Source organism: Aptenodytes forsteri, unplaced genomic scaffold (assembly GCF_000699145.1).
Source record: "Aptenodytes forsteri isolate BGI_AS27 unplaced genomic scaffold, ASM69914v1 Scaffold141, whole genome shotgun sequence".
Taxonomy (NCBI): domain Eukaryota; kingdom Metazoa; phylum Chordata; class Aves; order Sphenisciformes; family Spheniscidae; genus Aptenodytes; species Aptenodytes forsteri.
Window position 1 is genome coordinate 698,547 of NW_008794416.1, and position 19,726 is coordinate 718,272.

The window sequence follows — 19,726 nt, forward strand, 5'->3', positions numbered from 1 at the left end:
TTCCAAGTCTGAAAGGAACGCTGTCAGCTTCAAGATTTCATGTAAGAAAGAAATAAGGATCCATAAGTTAAAATAGCATTACTGAAAAAAAAACGTTGAGAATTTTTTTATACTAACTCCCTTCTGCATCACTGCCTAGCTGCTTATTCACTTCGATTATTCTGGACATAAGCATAGGCTTGTCAAAACCACTTTGCCCTGCCCAGGTTTCAGTCAGTTTTATTCAATGCAGTAAGATGATGCTGCAAATTCTGAATTTAATAGATTGCAGGGGAATATTTATTGGCTTGCAACTACCCCTCTTTCCAATGGAGCTTTTGCTTTAAATTCATATAGCTGTTTCTGCTGCTCTTGGGAATGGAAATGATCAATGTTTCAATCCCTAATTGTGGGGCCACATGGACCCGCAGTTGTCTTTTCCATCCTGCCAGCAGTGATTGTGTGCCATGGGACTCATAATTACAGTTGAGTCCATTACTTGCATAAGACATTAAAAATTAACACTCTGGGATATGGTGTACCATCGTACTTCCCGTAGTTCAAGAAGGTATTTGTGAAAGAATGGGGTGAGCCAGCACAGATCTTGATTTCCAAAGCAGTGACCCAAGACTATTTGCCTGCAATTCATCATGCTTACTGTAGCATAGCTTAGCAAAACCTGAAGCACAATGCAGACTTCAGAAAAGCAGCTACTGAGCGAGGAGACTCAGTATTTAACAGAGGCTTCACACTGGCTTCAAAAAGCTTTGCTGGAAACAGTCAGCCCTGAACCCATTTTACCCACAGGGGCTGTGCTATATGCAGGGATTAGATACAAATGCGCAGAAAGATTCTGGGAAACCAAACGCATTTTTGTCCCTTGCAATATCTTAACAAACAGCAACACTGGTTAAAGCGAGGAAGAACACACAGACAATAGCTTGATCCTGTTCTCACTGAAGCTAATAACAAATATTCCCTCCCAGTTCAATGGTAGCAGGACCTAATCCAAAGAAGGTAGAGCTCACAAAAGGAAGAAAGCTCCACAATATTCAGAAACTAACAGCTGAGCACGTGAATAATATTTTTGGCTCTACTTATAAAAAGTGCCGCATTTCTGTCCTTCCTTCTTGGCCTGGGCTGGCTGCTCTCTCACGCTTTTATTTCCTGCAAATAATCACTGAATGATTGATATTCGTTTCCTCAGTTTGTGCTGGTAACAGAAAGTAACTGGATCCTGAAGAAGCAAACAGTTTACAGGATCACTAGAAAAGAATTAGTTGCAGATAATAAACACTTGAAAAAAAATTCCTGTGAGGGAAGGAAACCGTGCAATACTTTTGCATATGCAGAGCAAGGGACAGTTAATAAGGTGATGTGCTCTCCCTAAATTGGAGATTGAGAGTTTCACTGATTTGCCTCGTAGTGTGTTGTGTGCATATATGGACATTTATTACTGCTATGATTTACTAGACTGAAAACTGTTTTAAGGAATGTTGGATCCCAGTCTTGTCACTGCTGTGGCTTACTATGTGGCTTGGAGTCACTTAACCTTTGGGTACACCCTACAAATGGAAGACAAAAGATGTTCAGGCATTTCTATAAAGCATATTCAGGGTTTTGGAGACAAATACCTGCACATAGGCATATTCCAAAAAGTCTCTTGAAGTTACTGTCTTCACTGGGCTTTGGATCAGGCTTGAGTACAACTGATTTAATTCAAACATACACGTCAATCCTCTATCTCTTCCCTCAGTTCCTCTCCCCTGCTGAAGACAATACTTCTCTCTTCCCCCTCATTCAAGCTTCCTGTGTAATAAAAGTTATCATTGATTCCTGCCTTCCTTTATCCCCATGCTCAGACTGTTGCCAAATCACTCCTTCTGCACGCTATACACAAAACCAAGGCTGATTCTTTGCCCTCTGCCCAAGCCACTAAGTCATTCCTTGTCTAAGTCTCCTTTCCAGCCTCTTTTGTGTGGTTTCTACCCCACCTGGATACACCAGTGTTTAAACCTCTCTCCTCTCCCCTGCCCCGCCTTGCCTACCAAGCTGAATCTTTGCTTTCCGTGCCTGAAAAATGTTGCTCCTAACTACTATTGGTTTGGTCCTTTATCATATCCCACCTCAGTCCCTTCTCTCCTTTAATGACTGTAGTGGCACCAGCTTCGTACTCTGCTGTTCCTTGTATGTCTTCTCCCACACCCTGGAGCTCCTGTGCTCCTTGCTCCCCCATTGCATATCAGCCCATCGCCTCTAAAACAAGCTGTTCCCTGACAGTTACCCTGACAGCCCACAGTTTGAGAGGTAGCAGCCCAAGCCACACAAATTCCAACCATGTCATTCCCCAGTTCCTCCTCACCTCTCTAATCTTCTGCTGCAACACTCCAGTTCTACCTGATGTTCTCTGAACCACACCACAGGACCTTCAGCTTTTCTCAGACATCCCCAAAATTGCAGCACAGACCCTCAGTTCCCTCCCACAACTGCCAGCTGACCTGGGAACCACATGTGCTATGACTCCTTCGGTGGTACATGCATTGACTGCCTGACTGGTGCCTGGCAGCTGGCAAGCCAAATTAACAACCTACCTATGGAGTTAACACTGCCGCTTTTACCTCCTGGCAGACACTGCTATGAGACAGTCTCCTATCCAGCAGCTAATTCTTATGAATAATGTAGAAACTTAATATTTGAGACCTCTCTGATCCATCTATTTTGGCCACAATCACTTTGCAGATCTGAAAGTTAGCAGCAGTGGAAAAACAGACTGCTTAAGCCTCATTTCCTTAGGAAATCAGGCTACAAATGCAGCGTCAACCCACTCCCCACCCATTTCCACCTTTCAAAGCTCCTTTGAATGAGCTATGTACCCTTGACAGCCTTGACTCTTTTACCCTCAGTGCAAAAGCAGAAGCAGACATCCTGATCAGCAAACCAGGGACTCCCAGGGCTTGATGTAGTAGTCGCTACGTTTAATGCTACAGAGATGTGTTCCTACAGTCTGGGCTACAACAAACACATACCTTCAGGGTATAGGGAAAGGTAAGGAAGTAGTGACATTCATCACCGAGTTAGGAAAAGCTCACTTGCAGCACTAATAAATAACCACAACAGTCTAACAATTCTTACAGTGCTCCATGCTGGAGGTCTACATCAATTACAATCGCCTTGAAAAAGGACAAAACAGCAGTTGTAAAGAAATCACTGAAGAGTCAACTAATTGTGCAACAGGAGGCAAAAATCTAAGTAAAAGGTTAGTCTTCCTAAAGAATAGGATAAGGATTAATGCTGAAAATCTTATAATCCTATTAGGCACAACAGCAGCAGCAATTCCCAACCTGGACCGCTACATGCGCTTCTGGTCATTCTTTGTCAAAAGGGACATGGCGGAGGCAGAAGGGGAAAGGAGAAGGGCAACAAAAGTGTGTGGAAGCGCACTGGGGAAGATCCATAAGAGCAACTATAAATGCTGCAGTTGTTTCTTTTGCAGCAAAGACAAATAAGTGAGGTTATTTGCTCCTACTCCTGATGCAGTGTAAGGGGATGTTCAACTGAATCGAGAACAAAGTCAAAAAGGAGGGGAGAAACCCTGTCTATCAGCAGGAGTTAATCTGTGGAACTGAATAACTGTATTTATTCATACAATTACATTACATTGGATTTGGGGTTTGGTTTTGGTTTTCATTATTCAAGTTTACCACTAAATGAGACAGGAAAGGATGAAGCTTCCATATTGTGGGGTTTCCTGATTATCAGGGGAATATTAAAGCAACTGAACTGTTGGCTCCTCTTTAGCAATCTCTGTCATATTCCAGGGGAGCAGCTGCACCATCACCAAACCTCCTTCTGTTGCCACTTACCACTACAGCCACAGCCAGCCCCGGCTATTATATCCTTCTATTCCTTCTCCAAATCTTCTAGCACAGTGATCTGACCATCACAGAGCACAGGCTAACCCACATCTGACAATATCCCTAATAGCATCTAGGTTATAGCCTGGGGATCAGCATCAGAGCTGGTACCAGGATCTGGGAGAGCTCCGCATGACGTCTTGACTTCTGATGATTTGGTGATGCTATTTCCCTCATGAGGTACCTGGTCCTACAGCCATTTACCTGTAAAATTAACTCTTACTTTCTGTACAGCAGCCACTGAAATTAATGGAAAGACTCTCAGCGATTCTCAGGAGTACTGGCCAGGACTCAGGTTACCTCCAGAAATGCCTGTCTATCCATTCTCTTGAGTATTTTTAACCACACAGGTATTTTCTGGATGGTAACCTACTGTTACAAACATACCAGCACAGTGCCATCCACGTCCCAAGCCATCCAAGTTTTGCTCATCTAGTTACCATGCCACCAGCAGTGTTTGAGCTGCCCAAACATTTAGAACATTGTACTACTACAACACAAATAGAACAGCCCTTATTTTGCCCACAAATAACTAATGTCTCCATATCATCAGCACACAGCAGCCAAGATGGCAAACTTCTGCTCAAACACAGGGATGGACACATTTAGGAATCACTGAAATATTTCCTATTTCCTCAACATGTTCACTGGCTAGTGCATGCTTCTTACGCATGGAGCAGCAGCTGAGCTGTCACCACGCCAGCATTCCTCACTGAAACCGCCAAGAAGCGTGCCAATAGGTTTGCATTCCTTATTATCAGTCCTAATTAATGTTCACACAGTGCCACAGTTTAAAAATGAACGGCACTGTCCTTGCACCAAAGGTTCCCAGTTTAAATCCAACAGCTGGGGATGTGAAAATAAGCAGTGCACAAGGTCAGGGAAAGGGTTAATGCGAGCCCCTTGACAGGCCAAATGCCTGCTATCCAAGAAGGGACTGGGGTGGAGGAAGCGCCAGCTGCGCAGGAGGCTCCAGGCTGGTGTTCCCTGGGAGAAGGCTCCTGCAGATTCTTTGTGGTCATTTTGCAGCAGAATAGGTCCTGCACGGTGGCTCCAGGGCAGCCGGAACTTGCCTGTTCACGCTCAGGGTGACAGCTGATGCTATCCCCACCCTGGGCCCCAGGGGATACCAGGCCATGCAGGCCTGATACCCTGATACACACCAAGAATACCAAAGGCACACAGTGCCTCAGTGACAAAAAAAATCCCCTGAGGAAAGCACTGGGCCCTGACACCCCTGAGACAGACCAGGCTCACTTCAAACTCAATTTGCAACTCGAATCAAAGATCCTCACGGGGTTGGTTCAGTGCTGCCGAGGACAACCATGCAGCTGTGCCCATGTCACTCGGCCAGTCGTGCCCTGCCTCCACGGGTATTAACAAGGTGTAAAGCTCCACTTGAACAGTCACCCAGCACATCCTGCTTAGCTCTGGCTGCTGAGACCTTGTCCTCATGAGCACTTCTGAAGCATCGTGCACACCCACAGCACCGAGGAAACAGAGGGCAGGCCCAGGAGAACTCAGTGTCTAACACAAAGATGCTCCGCTTTCCATCCCGATCCACCTCTGACTTTTCAGCCAGGCTACTACAGAAGCAAACCGTATGCATTGACTTGGTTAACATAACCTACTGACAGGTGAAACCTAATCGCTCCTCTTGGTGAAACTGCAGGGTAAAGGGACGACCGACCGCCCTTCCAACAGAAATAGCAAGAGCAAGGGCTGTCCTTGATGCTTCTAATTTAAGCAGTCTTGATCCTCCCAAAGCAGCACGTACTCCTCTCCAGTTGACACCATCTTTTTTCTTTTTTCCTCAGCCAGGGCACTCCTCACATGGGACCTGGAAGACGGCCAGGCACAAACAGGTGAAGAGACATGGCGAGGGGGACAGGTGGAGGAAGTGGCCTTGGCCAGCCTGGAGCTATCACGCAACTATTATGTTTACTCACATTGAGATCCTACATCCAGACTTGTCTAAAGAAGGCAAACACGATTTCCTTTTCCCCACTTCTTGTTATAGGTAGAAGACAGAAATGCTAAAGTAACAATACTACTGATGGGGAGACCTTGTAAAATATTGGGATCATTAAGATAATGCACCTGATGACTACTAAAACCACCAGCAGCAAAGGGTCTCACAGGGCTGATATTCCCACTGACACCCTTGAGTATCATATTTAAAGCCCAACCAAGATTAAGCAGGTACTTCACCCTTCCCAGGTTTACTGTTCCAGGCTGTCTTCAAACTCAGGCAGAATTGCATCAGTTTACACACAAGCTAACGCTTCAAAGTTTTCTTTACAGTCCTTCAGAACAGAAAAGGCCTGTGCAGCTGCTAGAAAAATACCCCATGGCTCTGCAGCTATTTTAGGAAGCAAATTTATTGCAGGTAGATGGCTTACTAAGCTGGTCTGTTCTACTTCACACTGTGTTCAGTGAAGCTGCCTGGCCCAGTGGAGATGGGCTGCTGATGAGCAAGGGGAATTTGCCCCCGAGGCAATGCTTTAAAGGAAGGGTCTGCATGGAGAGTGTCTAGGGCTGGTGTGGGGCCCCCACCCATCTGTGAGAAGCTGCGGGTTGATAGGAACGCTGTGCCTGGCACACGCCACTACACTCGGAGCAGCTGCCTGCAAGAGATAGTGTTTCGTGGGCCTCATCCGAGGCATTTGCCCTGTCGCTGCTCCCCCCCTCTCCATGCTTCGGCTCAGCAGGACCGCAGGAGAAAGCAGTCCACGGCACTGAGCTCTCTCCCAGTGCTGGCACAGCCCACCGCGTCTTCAGACCCTTTCGGGGGAGAACAAATAATTCATCAAAGTGTGATACTGAGGGGAATAAAATCTGCGCCTTTTAGAGAAGAAAACATTCTCTGCTATGTGACCGGGTCATATCTTCACCCAGCTTCACTGCTCCAAAAAGGCAGGGCTTAGCATCTCTGTGCCCCTGAAGTTTTCCCTATCCAGTACTGACCGTATAGTTCCTGCTTTGAGAGCCCTGCCTTTTTCCAAGCCAAATAAATGGCAATTTGAAAGCTAAATGGTATGTTTTAGACGGGAAGGGCTGCTTTTCCTGACTCTGGAGAGGGGGATGTTTATGTGGAAAAAGGCTTTTTTAGAAGCACTGACATTATATTCCAGAGATGACAGATGGTTTAAAATCTATATTGTGAGTTAGCCTACAGATTTATGGTAGGCTTATGATACAAAAAGGAACAGAAAGAGACATATAACCTAACCAAACTCATTTCTAGGCTAAAAAAGGTATAAAAAATGGATTTCATATCAACAAAGAAGCTCTGCATTATTTTCATATAAAACCACAAAGATCATGCTGCAAGTATTATTTTGAAGTTATTTTAACTGATGCTATGTGAATCAACTTTTAGAAAGTGTAAACATGTACAGGAATCCCAATTTAGAGCATAATCCTACACTCTGTGTATCCTAAAACTCAGTTCAGGTCATGGAAGTCTTTCACCATCAAACCATAAGTGTTACCACTGGCTGAGGAGATAGTGAGAAACACAAAAGCTCCTGTTTGTCTATTCCTCACTGAAAGACAGCTTTAGACTTCTAGTGTTGTACTCATGGGAGAGAAAACAGGAATAAAAAATTAAATGAAACTATAACTTGTCCAAATCAATTGCAACATGGGATCTCCTTAAAGTAACATTACTTCGGCTTCCCAGGGACAGAATATTACTAGAAGTGCTCAACTAAGTGCAAGGAATTTTTTAGCTCACAGATATAATTTAAAAACCAAACCAAAAGACCTCTTTGACCCAAATATTCAGCTAAAGCCATGAAAAATGTTGACTTCCCATGGAATCACTGTCAGTCTTGGGTTACCAACAGTTCAATCCACTGACACAAATCGAGCAGTCCCAAGGCTGCTCTGAGTAGCACCAGGTCTCAGAGATCTTCACAAGCTCTTGGAGGAGGACAGAAGCCCCAGTTATGTCCCTACACTAGCCAGGGAGAGCAGTTTGGTATAGGAACAGGTATCAGGTACGGTCATGGCCAGCTTGGTGCAAAACAGCCTGCAGACAAAATCTTACTACTGTCTGGACATTTCTGTAAATACGCTAGTAAATTAACAATAAACAGCATAACTCCTTCCATCAGTAACTGACCTTGGCTTCTTACATCTCTGAGGACCCTACAACATTAACCCGAAAAACTAAAAGACCAAACATTTGGAGGGACCAGCCACATTGAAAACACGTGGGACCCAAGTCAGTCATAAGCTCTACGTTCCAGAGCCAGTATTTAACTCCTAGTTAAGTGAAAAAAACCAACCAACCAAAACCAACCCCACCTTTAAAACACCTCTTCTCATTTTGATAACACATTTCAAAGAATTATTTCAAAGTGCAGTATTAATATTAGTGAACCGAGTATCAAAGTCAATTGCACTTCCATTGATTTCTGATTATTTCTATTTCATTAGTGTTTTATCTCTATTTTAAATAATAAGGACAGTGAGACCCACTTAAAGTTATACAGGAAGCTCATGTCAGAGACATGAACAGTACCCAGTTTTCAACCCGTTTTAAAGCAAGAGCATAGGAAAACTAAGGCAAGATGATTCTACAGGTAATTTCAGAATATTCAGACCATCTTAATGCTTTCGTTAGTATGGGTATCAGAATGCCACATGCTATATATAACAGCTGCGACATTGCAGGCAGTTCACGGGCCACGTAAACCACATTTCTCTTTATGGCCCACAGACAGAGGTTGGTATTTCTTCTGGGTGCTATAACAACATTTTAGGGAGGGGCTGGGAACCTGCTTTTTTTACTAGGACCTGCGTAATTTTTTTAAAAAAGGAAAGAAAGGAAAATGAGACACTGTCATACAGCTTGAAAAAGACAGACTTCTTGTCTTTTCTCATATGCATTTGACAAGGATTTCTAGTGTGAATTTAATAGAATTCTTTCCTCCAGGGTCTTTTCTCATTTCATTCATCCTTTTTAATCCCTCCATTTTATACAGCTAATAACAGCATCTTAATGAAATGCATGGTACAAATGAGATAAACAAGGAGGGAGAGATCTCCAGCTGGAGCTAAACTGATACAGAGCAGCCTCCAGTCTAACCTAGACATAAAGGAGAGGAAATCAGAAGGAAGCAAGCCTCAGTACTGAAGCCACGGATCACTAATGAATAATCAGAGCTTCTGGCTACACCCCTGAATTCAGCTTCAACTACCAGTAAAATTATTTCTCTCTAATTAAAATAAATTAGAAGAAAAATGACCATTTAGTGGTTAATCCTAAATCATAGTGTTAGGATAAGTGATAAAAAACAGCAGGTAGGGGAGCCTAAATAATACCCTGACCCGGCACCTCTTAGGGCTGTCCCAGGACAGCATCAGCCCCATGGAGGTGACACCCATCACGACGAGTTAATGGAAGAGGCTTTCCAGAACACCTCACAGGCTGGGGGTGGTTAGTACCTACAAGGGTATGAGACTCATTATGGGATGCATGAGCAGATGGTGCACTAGGGCTCACACGTGAAATGAAGAGCACACCAACACAACAGTACAGTGGCACCCTGCTTGGTCTTGTTTCACATCTTACCCCTGCACATACTAGTCCACAAAGGTCAGGATGTAAAATACCTACTGAATGTCCTGAAGTTCTGAAGAACACAGGGGACAGCCAATGCTTTGGCTTCTGTGCCAAGAAGCCTCATCACTAGTGCTTATTGGAGAGTAAGAGAACTTCCTCCAGGGTTGACTCCAGAGGAACTGGACTCACCCAGCACCTGAGGAGCAGCACCGATCCCCTGCCAGATGTAAATCTTCAGCCCATTTACTCCCATATCAACAAACGGCAGCTTAGATATTAAAAAAGCCCATCAACACTAAGCCAAACCGTTGTAAACACCTTTCTTCCCCACACTCTCCCATCTGAGAAGAGAAAGAGCAAAACCTATGTGACAGGTATCATTTAGCACGCTAATGGAAACTGTTCAAGTGAAAGAATGGTGAATGTAATATAAGAAACAGAAATGTGTCCTTAGACTAGAATCATGGAGTAATTTAGGTAGGAAGAGTTCCTACAAGTCTTTAATCCAAAACAGGACCAACTTTGAGTTTACCTCAGGTTGCTCCAGGCCCTGTCTGGTCAAATTTTCAGTATCTCCATCTCTGGACCCCTGTTCCAGCATTTGCTTACCCTCGCTTTGAAGAATTTTTTCTTTACATCTAAACAGAATTTCCTTTGCTGCAGCTTGTGTCCATTGCCTCTCACCTTTTCACTGTGCACCTCCACAAAAAGCCTGGCTCTATTTTCTCTGTAACAACCCATCACATTTTTGAAGACAGCAATAAGATCTCCCCTTTGCCATCTCTTGTTCAGGCTGAACAAACTCAGCCCGCTCACCTCTCCTGGTGCACCATGTGCTCCAGCCCCCTTCCACTGGACTCACTGCACTTTGCTGGTGCCCTCCTTATACTAGGGAGGCCCAAATGGGGGACACTACTCCAGCCAGCCACTGTCTCACACTTGCCAAATAGAGGGGAACAATCACTTTCCTCAACCTGCTAGCTAACCCTCTTACTAAACCAATCCTGTATCGAGATCTGGAGAAGAACAGCACTGCACCCTTCCCATCATCAGAGGTGCAGAAGAGTCAGGGACCTACTCCCTGAATGAGGAAACTTTTCCTTGCTGCTTGGAGAACCTTCTTGCTCAGCCACACCACATCGCTTCCTTTGCAAGTGGTGCCCTCCCCAAGAAGCTAAGCTGGGGTCATGGTATGACAAAAATAGATGCCACGCTACAGCAGGACTCTGAAAAAGCTCCTTTTAGCCTACTCCAGATGAGCTGTTGCAGTAGTACAAACCTCACTTAGCTATCTATAAAACAAAACTTGACTGCCAAGGGAAGTATGTGAAGAACAGTACCACGTTGTCTTAACTGTGGGACTTAACATGGACCAAGTTGCCACTACCGAAGAGCTTTAAAAAAAGGGGTGAGGGAGAAGAAATTAATATTTACAAACACTTATTGCTTTGATTCTCTTCCTTAGCTATTTTTGGTGAGCTAGAAGAACAGCTACATTTCCCTTATCTCTACAGCCACGTATTCACAGTGTAAGCCTTTGTGTCATTAAGTGTGCAGCGTCGCTGTGAAACGTAATGGTTTTACGATAATGCTATTGCATGATCTACTCCTACATAAAGCCACTAGTAGGGAGGTCACTATCAGCTTATTTGCTTCTATGCCAAACACCATAGCCCATCATACGTATCTGGAGATAAAATGACACATCCTTTCTTTTGCTGGAGCTGGGAAGCTCACGGAGAAAGTAAATTACCCATACACATGGCTAATAGTCATGCTATGACCATTTTTAAAGGGATCAGAGGCTGCAACATCCAGCAAAGCCTTGATTGAGCTAAAATTTATTTAAAGGGCTTCCTTAAATGACAATCTCCACTGCAGTGCCTAAATTAATCCTTTAGCAGTTGGAGAATTGTATTTTCAAGTTAAATGAAGAAAGATTAAATTAAACTGATTCTAAGAAGTTATATTCAGCATTTCCAAAGGGTTCACCTATGTTAGTAACAGGACAAATACACACCCCAGGATTCAGGAAGCTTTAATTTCTTTGACCTACTAATTCTAAGAGGCTTTTCAGGACTGTAAGTGAGTGCATAGCAGGACCCTAGGCACAGTAATATCAACGTCTCTGTAAGTCTTACCATCCTCAACTAGTTCTCTCCAAGCCTTTGGGAAATAGTTAAGTTCTCGTATCCCCATTTTACAGATTGGCTTCTCATAGGCCCAGCTGAGTAATCCCCTGGTTGGACATTGATCATGCAGTGTTGACATGCAAAAGATGCATCTGTTGTGCCTTTAAGCTGCTCAGGTTGGGCAGGATATTGTCACTGTTTCTGGCTTGGAACATACCAGCATAAGGTGTGGGTGTACTAACAATCTCTCAGGAGGAGATGCAGTTGTATAGCTTCTAAAATTCATGCCATTCCCTCAGTAACACTTGCATGTTGCCCAGAACCACCGCCCAAGTTAAAAATTTCTGACTTGCAATTCACTTTGCAGGTGCATGTGACAGATACAATTCATGCAGTTTGCACAGGATTCTAAGATATCTTTGTTCTTTGCTCAGCAAAGAGAATATATGTACAAATGTACACATCAAGACAGAAATATTGGAATTTAGACACATTCCCTCAGCACTCTGGGATGTTTCTTAAAATGCAAGGCTTCTCTTCTGAACTTTGGAATCTCTTTATATCTATTTAACTTTCCTACATCACGATTCATCCCACAACTGAGTATTTTTCTGCTACAAAAAGACAATTCTTTCCCTGCTCCTCCCAAATAATTTTATCTCATTAAGTATCTCCAGGTTTTTTATTTCTTGACCAACATCTGATTCCTTTGTTTAACTTCTGGTGATTTCCTATCCTACCATAGCTTCTCCCTGAAGCTTAACAGGTTAAACACTTTCCTGTTACACCAAGGACTCTAGATTTCAGTCCCTGTGGTGTTCTAGTTAAGTGAACTTTGGGTCTTTAAAGATAAGACAGAGAAAGGGGTTTCTATTAGCTTCCGCCAATTTTCATAGCACTACTACTATTCATCTGCATTACAGTTTTTAATAACCAGCTATTACCTAAAGTGCAGGAGAGACTTAAGAGCAAGGACAGGTATCTATTGAAGCATCTCACAGTACAGCACTTCATACTGAGAGCTTCACGACATCAACTGGAAATCATTGATTTTGCATAGATTCCCAAGGTAAAAATCTTTAAAGAAGCCTGAGACAACAGGCAGTTTTCAGAGATGACGAATATCTACAGGTTCCATTGACGGTGCTGGAAATTAAATGGTTTTCACCACTGGAAAACAGCAGCTTGGCCACAGCCCAGGTAAAGCCAATGTGAGATCTGGAAACCGAAGTCACCATTTCCAGGCTATGCTTCTGTGCTAGCCTTTATCACCTCCATCGTTACACTTAGATGAGCTCACTCTGTGAGCATAGCTTAGTACCGCAGTACTGCCAACTCTCACATTTGTTCATTTAATCTCATCAGGTGATTTCTTGGAAGTGATTATAGGAGCATCTCAGTTCAAAATAAATTCTCAGACTTAATGGTTTCTCAGAAAAGAGCATGCAAACAATCTTGCAGGTTCAGAGTACAAATCAAATTATCTGATGCACAGAGAAAGAGAGAGATGCACATACGAGAAAAGTCAGGATTTTAAATCCAGTCTCACAATTTGGTGAAGAGGTGAAGGGGTTTGACTCAGGGTTTTTTAATGCCTCCAGACAGCAGTATCACTACCCAGATACTCAATCTTCGTGCTGACAGATGTCATGTTCCCATTTGCATTCAATTTTGATGTCTCCCAGACTTCTCCTATCTTTCTGAATTTCAGGCTTTGCCTGAAAGCATTAGAGAGTAAAAGGGATAAGCCACGCCACTCTTCTATTCCGCATTTCCCCAAACACAAACGTGTTCAGATCAAAGCCTGTGACACAGGCATAGCTCCATTCTTACACCGTGAGGAACACGTCTTTGTTTCGGGCTTGGATAAAAAGCCAGTGCATTGTACAATTCAGAATGGTAAAGGCTTTGCCTGTTCTCTTTCTTTTGGCTTAGTGACTTCACCTCTTTTTCCCTCTTTTTCCCTTCTCACCTTCTCTTACACACATATACCTTGCAGCTGGCAGCTACTCAAAATATAAAATGAAATATAAACTGAGGCTTAGGAGCCAGATGGAGACTTCACAGAAATAACTTTAGAGGAAAGCAAAGGGAAAGACAGCCAATGCTTCCAAGTCCATCACAGAGATTTCTAAGTAAGCAGCTGCTTGAGAAGGCAGCTTGTACTTTTTGTGGGAACGCCCACACTGCCTGCTATCTTATGTATGCTTTTCCATCATTTCTTATTCATTGTAATACTGCTGGTTTAAATGCCACAGTCCAGTGCTTGTTCTCCTTCCCAGGCAAGAAGATTCACACAGAAGGATGACAGTGTTGCAAGTGCCACTCTCCAGAAACAAAGCATTGCTATTTTGAGATGAAATGGTTAATTGTTTCAAACACAACATGTAGCTGTATAAAAAGTGCCTTGAGAACTGGATCTTCACAGACTTCAGCCATATATGGATTGACTGCCCAGAGTGAGGTTTCTTGGTTTCAAGAATATACCTAAAACACAATAGTGTTTGAATAGGGATCTGATTTGTTACAGCCAAGTATCTGCAAACCTCGGCAGAATAAGAATTGAAAAAGAATGCTGAGCTATTCAGCTAGTGGTAGCATAGCACATCTAAGTGCAAAAACCTCAGGACACACTATAGCAAAGAGAAGCAAAACATCTAATCTATAAGCAAATCCGGGGGGGGGGGGAGATTTTACAGAGTGGGTTTACATGAGATTAACTATGAATCATACACAAACTACAAGGAAAGCAGACTGGTTCAGTTTCCAGTACCGTGCAAAATCTGGCATAGTATTTATGTACTTAAAATGCATGTCCTGCCTCATGGACAGCAGGCAAGATCCTTCACTCTGGCTGTATGCAGCCTCTTAACCAGCTCTGCTCATTCTGCAGTGATCTAGGAATAATCTGTAGAAATATGCATAGGGTCTGTACCATCAGTCATGTATGTCACATTCTCTTGGGCCCTGGAAATGGCTGTCAGCGAGCCCTTGGGATTCTCAGTTCTGGAAAGCCTGCAAAGCAGCACTGAAAGGGATTTAAAATGGCCAGGATCAGGGATGCAAGCTGAGAGCTAATGGCAGCAGGCCGTGGTTAGCTAGCATGCTGCAATGTCCAGCAACCTCTGTAACAGATCTTCACGTAAGGGTACAGGGATGAAGCACGAGAGGTGAGAGAGTTTCTCCCTGTCTGACACAATTAAAGTAACTTTTAAAATATACGTGCTTGAGTGGTCTGCAATAAGGCATTAGGATTCTTTAGACTGAATCTAAAGAGAAGGCGGTCATGCTCTTCATCCTCAGCTTTTAATGGACATTAACACTTACTAGAGAGAAGCTCAATAGTGAAGCTCAACAGAGAGCTCCAGATCTGAGGTCAGAGATATCTTGATTACGGGCTTTGGGATGGCCCATTTGATTGGCTTTCGTTGCTGAAGTGCAGGTAAAGCCATATGCCAATCTAGTGATGAAATTCCCAATGCTAAAATGAAAAAAACATAGAATAACTGTCCTGACAGAATCATGTCTTTGGGAGCCCTCCATCCTCAATCTGTAACCCCTCAAAGGGCAGTTTAACTTGAGGCTCATAAGGAACAGAAGTCCTCTGTTGTCTTGAACTGGCCAATTTCCACCCTATGATATTCAATTTTCTAGGATCCAGCTGGCACCCTCTACAAGGCCCTCACCGTTCTGAGCTACAAACACAACCTTGGGATTCTGACCTGGGTAGATTTACACCACTCACTGACTTCAGCAGAGCTACACCAGTTAACACAACTTGAAGCCCTGTTATTACCTTAGGGATGAGAAAATGATTGAGGTTTGCATTGAATCACTATTTTCCAGCTATTTATTCCCTCTGTCTGCAGAACATCCACCCTTGATCCTTCAGGTTTACCACAAGCCAGGACTGGGAATTTTTGTGGCAGTTCTTGTTAAAATTTGGCAATGCACCACTTAGCCTACTTTCACTGACAAAACAGAGAAGCTGCAATTATTCCAGATATGAACTGATTTTTTTTTCCCCTCATATACTGTGTTTTCTTTGTTAGAAGGTTACATTGAGAACTTTTCTATTAAATTCCATCTTTCTGTTTGAATGATCACTTTTCATTTCACAAGGACTCTGTAACTCTGATCATGTGCCTGGAAGGCTTTTTTGAGCATATAAAACGATACACTTATTTGACTGCTAGATTAGAGGAAAAGAGTTGGTGCAATTCCTGTTGGATCTAAGAATCTCCAAATCTTCTAAGTGTATGTGTGGTTACTCAGTTATCTCTAAGTGTTCAGGTACTAGACCGTCATTACAAATTCCCATCTAACAGTCAGCTGTAACAGAACACACCATACACAAGGATCTCAAAATGCTATCCAAGTACTGATGAAACAAGTTTTATCTAATGCTGTGAGATGGGAGACTACTAGCACAGACACAGGTATAGGCAGTAAAACACAGGGATTCTAGTAGGCCTGTTCAAAATTACCACAGTAGCCTATGTTACAGATTCATGACAGTTATAGCTGTATACATCTACAGACATGGATCTATCTATGAGAGAGAGAGATGATATCCTGAGAAAGGATCATTAGATCACAGTTTGTCCCTAAATCATTAGAGTCAGCAGGGGATTGGTTTGACTGATTGCATTCTGACAGCTATGAGAAGAGGTTAGCACAATATAACAAACATGAGAAAATTCCTACAACATTTATGCAGGAAACTATTTGCTCTTATTTCATTGTCTGTGTTTTTAGGGTATCTGTTTTAAATAACAGCTTCCTCTCTGCATTTGATCCTACAAGAAAGACCCTTTCTGTATATAGGACAGCAGAGTGTGTTGCCATGGAAATTATGATCTACTTAAATTCAACAAATCCAGCCTTATGGGGTATATTCCCCAGAGTATCTCAATTTAATTATTAATGTTCTTTCTAAATAGCAACATCTTTCTGTTTTGACCGAAATCCTTATAAGCACAGTGAAAACAATAAACCTGGAAAGTGGAATCCTTTGTTCAGCTGCAAAACAGGTGCAGTTAAGCCAGGGAAGATGCAAACAGCCTCCAAGCTGCCCTGCCAACGTGCTTCAACTCAGACCTAGATGGATCATCTGGAAGGGAGAAAGTCTCATTCAGTGCCTGTGTCCATTATGTCCCTGGCCTCTCTGCTGTGACTTCCAGCAAAAATACCAGCTAGGACAGTGGGGTTTTTTCCACATGTCCAGTGGAATCTAAACACTGACCATCAATTCATTTCCATATAGCCACCAGTCTTGCGCTCATTCTCCAGCCGTGCAAGCCCAGTGAAACCACTCAATCTTTTCCCATGAAATATATCACTAAACCCAAAGCCTTTCAGCCTCAGGGCAGCTCCAGTATCCATCTTTCTCCTTCAAGTGCCACCATGAATTCTGCAGGTAGATTTTAGGCGCCAGATGGTGTTATTCAGGCTGATCTAACACTGGGGATAGTTTCTTGTGGGTCACATAATATGGGTGGCTCACAGGTCTAAGTTTAGACATGCACAGACACGTGTCCTCCCAAGTCCCCAGCAGAAGAGGCAGCAGGACAAGCAGAACCCTTCCACGAGCAGGAAGAGGCTCAAGAGCCTAGAATTGCTCATCCACAAAAGGGCCCAAGGCAGAGCGCAGCCTGGAGCAGCCCTGCGGGAACTGCCCGAGGCAGAACAGCGACCTTATCACTATGGCTATTTAATGTGACCTGCAGCCTGGGTAAGCTGCTCTCCCCACATGCTCACAGCAAGCGTTAGGGCATTTGTGCCGAAGACATCAAGACAAAGGTAGCCATGAAATGTTGTGATGACAGGAGAAGGTCATCTTCCTGTGATTGCTCTGCTCTTAATCTTGAAAAGGTGCTTCCCATCTATCCTCCCTAGAAGGGTATTCCTCACAAAATGTCATCTAAGATTCCTGGTTTCACTCCACCATGAGTGCTTCTCAGGGACTGACAGTCACGAGAGCTCTGCCACAGTCTACGCAAAACATCCCAGAGCACCCCTGAACTTTTGACCATTGGCTTGGAAACTTCAGCTCGAAATTCGTATTTACATTGCCCCTCCAATTCTACTCCAGAGAGCGTGTCTCATGCCCACGTCAGGGTCTATCATGTGTAAAGCAGAACTGATCGTTGAGATGGACAGAAGTTATCACTAAGCCTATTTTACAGGTACCAAATTAAGAAAGAATAAATAACTTGCCCTCCTCCCACAGGGAGTTTGTAGCACCGCTGAATCCAGGCTCTTGGTATTCTCATACAAAATCCGCAGCACAAGTCCTTCCCTCCTCCCTCGTATGAGGCTGGTTATTGGTCATAAGCCTCCCTCCAAAACACGAGGCAAGAAATGTCTGTTAGTTTTTGGCTTTCCTCTAAAAACACTTATTTAGAGGTTGGAAACAAGAAATAGAATAAATGAGCTCAACTGAGCTGAATGAAAGGAAGCAACAGTATGAACTCAACAGAATAGGAGTGCTTCTTGAGCAGGAGCTGCAACTGTTTGTTGACGCTGATAGCATTGAATTGTTCGGTAGACTCAAAGGCAGGCTACACATGTTGCCCTGGCATCCCTGGGACCCGTCCAAAAAGGCACAAAATTCCAGACGTGAGGGGCATTCTTTCTAGCTCCTCACAAATAGGTTCTTCAATACTGGTTTTGCTGTCCTGTAAAATTTGCCATTTTGGAAAGCAAAAGAATACTGTTGGCTCCATGAGACAGAAGGGAGAAAAATGGACCGTAGCTTTATTGACCAGTTGATTGATTCCTTCTTTGGAATTGGTTGGTTGCTTATTTATTAGCAATTAGTGCATTAGCAGTAAGGGACACAGCAAGCAAGTAGGCAGCATTTGAAGAAACAAACCTTTACTAAGCGTGACACCAGGCCAGCGTTCCCAGCTGTCCCCCTGTCGCTCCCAAGAGTCAATCTCCAACTTGACACCTAATCCTCTGCCTCCATATAAATGTGTGTCCCTCTGAAACATAATCCTTGCTCTTCATTTCTGTTTACTGTACAACCAACTTCCCTCCTTCTTCAGTACCACCCTCGCCCTTCTTCTGGCTACCTGGCAGCTTTTACCAGCCTGCAGGTCACTGCTTTAACACCCGCATCAAATGAAAATCCCTTGTCCTCCCCTTCTAGATCCTGCAAAACGTGTCTACAAGAAACAAAAAGCAGGGTACCCCACTAAGGAGATATGCCTGCTCTGAGCTTCGTATCAAAAGATGGAGTTATGCTGCGTACGAAGCTTGGGAAACCACCACCCATGTTTCTAGTTCTGGCATGCCGCTCCAGGTCTGGAGTGCCTTCCTAGGTCCTGCCTGCAGAATGAGCAGGCGTGTCCTGTTATCTCAGTCCTTCTCTTCAGAAGCACGCAAGTCATGGAAAGATAAAACAGTTTTCATTTCGTCGCTTCTTCTAGTTCATTTTCACCACTCTGCTCACCATCTGTTTTGCCTGTATTTCACTGGTTTAGATTAGGAGCTCCTCAGAGCAGGAATCTCGTCTTACTACATGCATGTGAAATGCCAAAACAGAACATGAACACTTGTCCTGGTTTTGGCAGGGATAGAGTTAATTTCCTTCCTAGCAGCTGGTACAGTGCTGTGTTTTGGATTTAGGATGAGAACAATGTTGATAACACACCGATGTTTTAGTTGTTGCTGAGCAGTGCTTACACTAGTCAAGGACTTTTCAGCTTCCCATGCTCTACTGACTGAGAAGGCTGGAGGTGCACAAGAAGCTGGGAGGGGGGGCACAGCCAAACTGGCCAAAGAAACATTCCATACCATGTGACGTCATGCTCAGTACATAAACTGGGGGAAAGCTGGCCGGGGGGGCCGCTGCTCGGGGACTGGCTGGGCATCGGTTGGCAGGTGGTGAGCAACTGCACTGTGCATCACTTGCTTTGTGTATTATTATTATTACTACATTATTATTATTATTATTTTATTTCAATTATCAGTTTCTGTCCTGGTTTCAGCAGGGATAGAGTTAATTTCCTTCCTAGTGGAGCTTCCTAGCACTGGTACAGTGCTGTGTTTTGGATTTAGGATGAGAACAATGTTGATAACACACCGATGTTTTAGTTGTTGCTGAGCAGTGCTTACAC

At 43.6% G+C, this 19,726-nt stretch overlaps 1 protein-coding gene across 10 annotated transcripts in view; it reads right to left on the reverse strand.

Annotated features, from left to right (window-relative positions):
• REEP1 (receptor accessory protein 1) overlaps nt 1–19,726 on the reverse strand; it is a 78,662-nt gene that overhangs the window by 47,530 nt on the left and 11,406 nt on the right. The window contains exon 1 of one of the 10 annotated variants that reach the window (XM_019474664.1): nt 1,614–1,659. The exons of the other annotated variants lie outside the window; for them this stretch is intronic. Coding sequence (XP_019330209.1) covers nt 1,614–1,627 — 14 coding nt within the window. The 5' untranslated portion in view covers nt 1,628–1,659. Of the gene's footprint in view, nt 1–1,613; nt 1,660–19,726 lie in introns of those variants that run through there. 10 annotated transcript variants of the gene reach the window in all.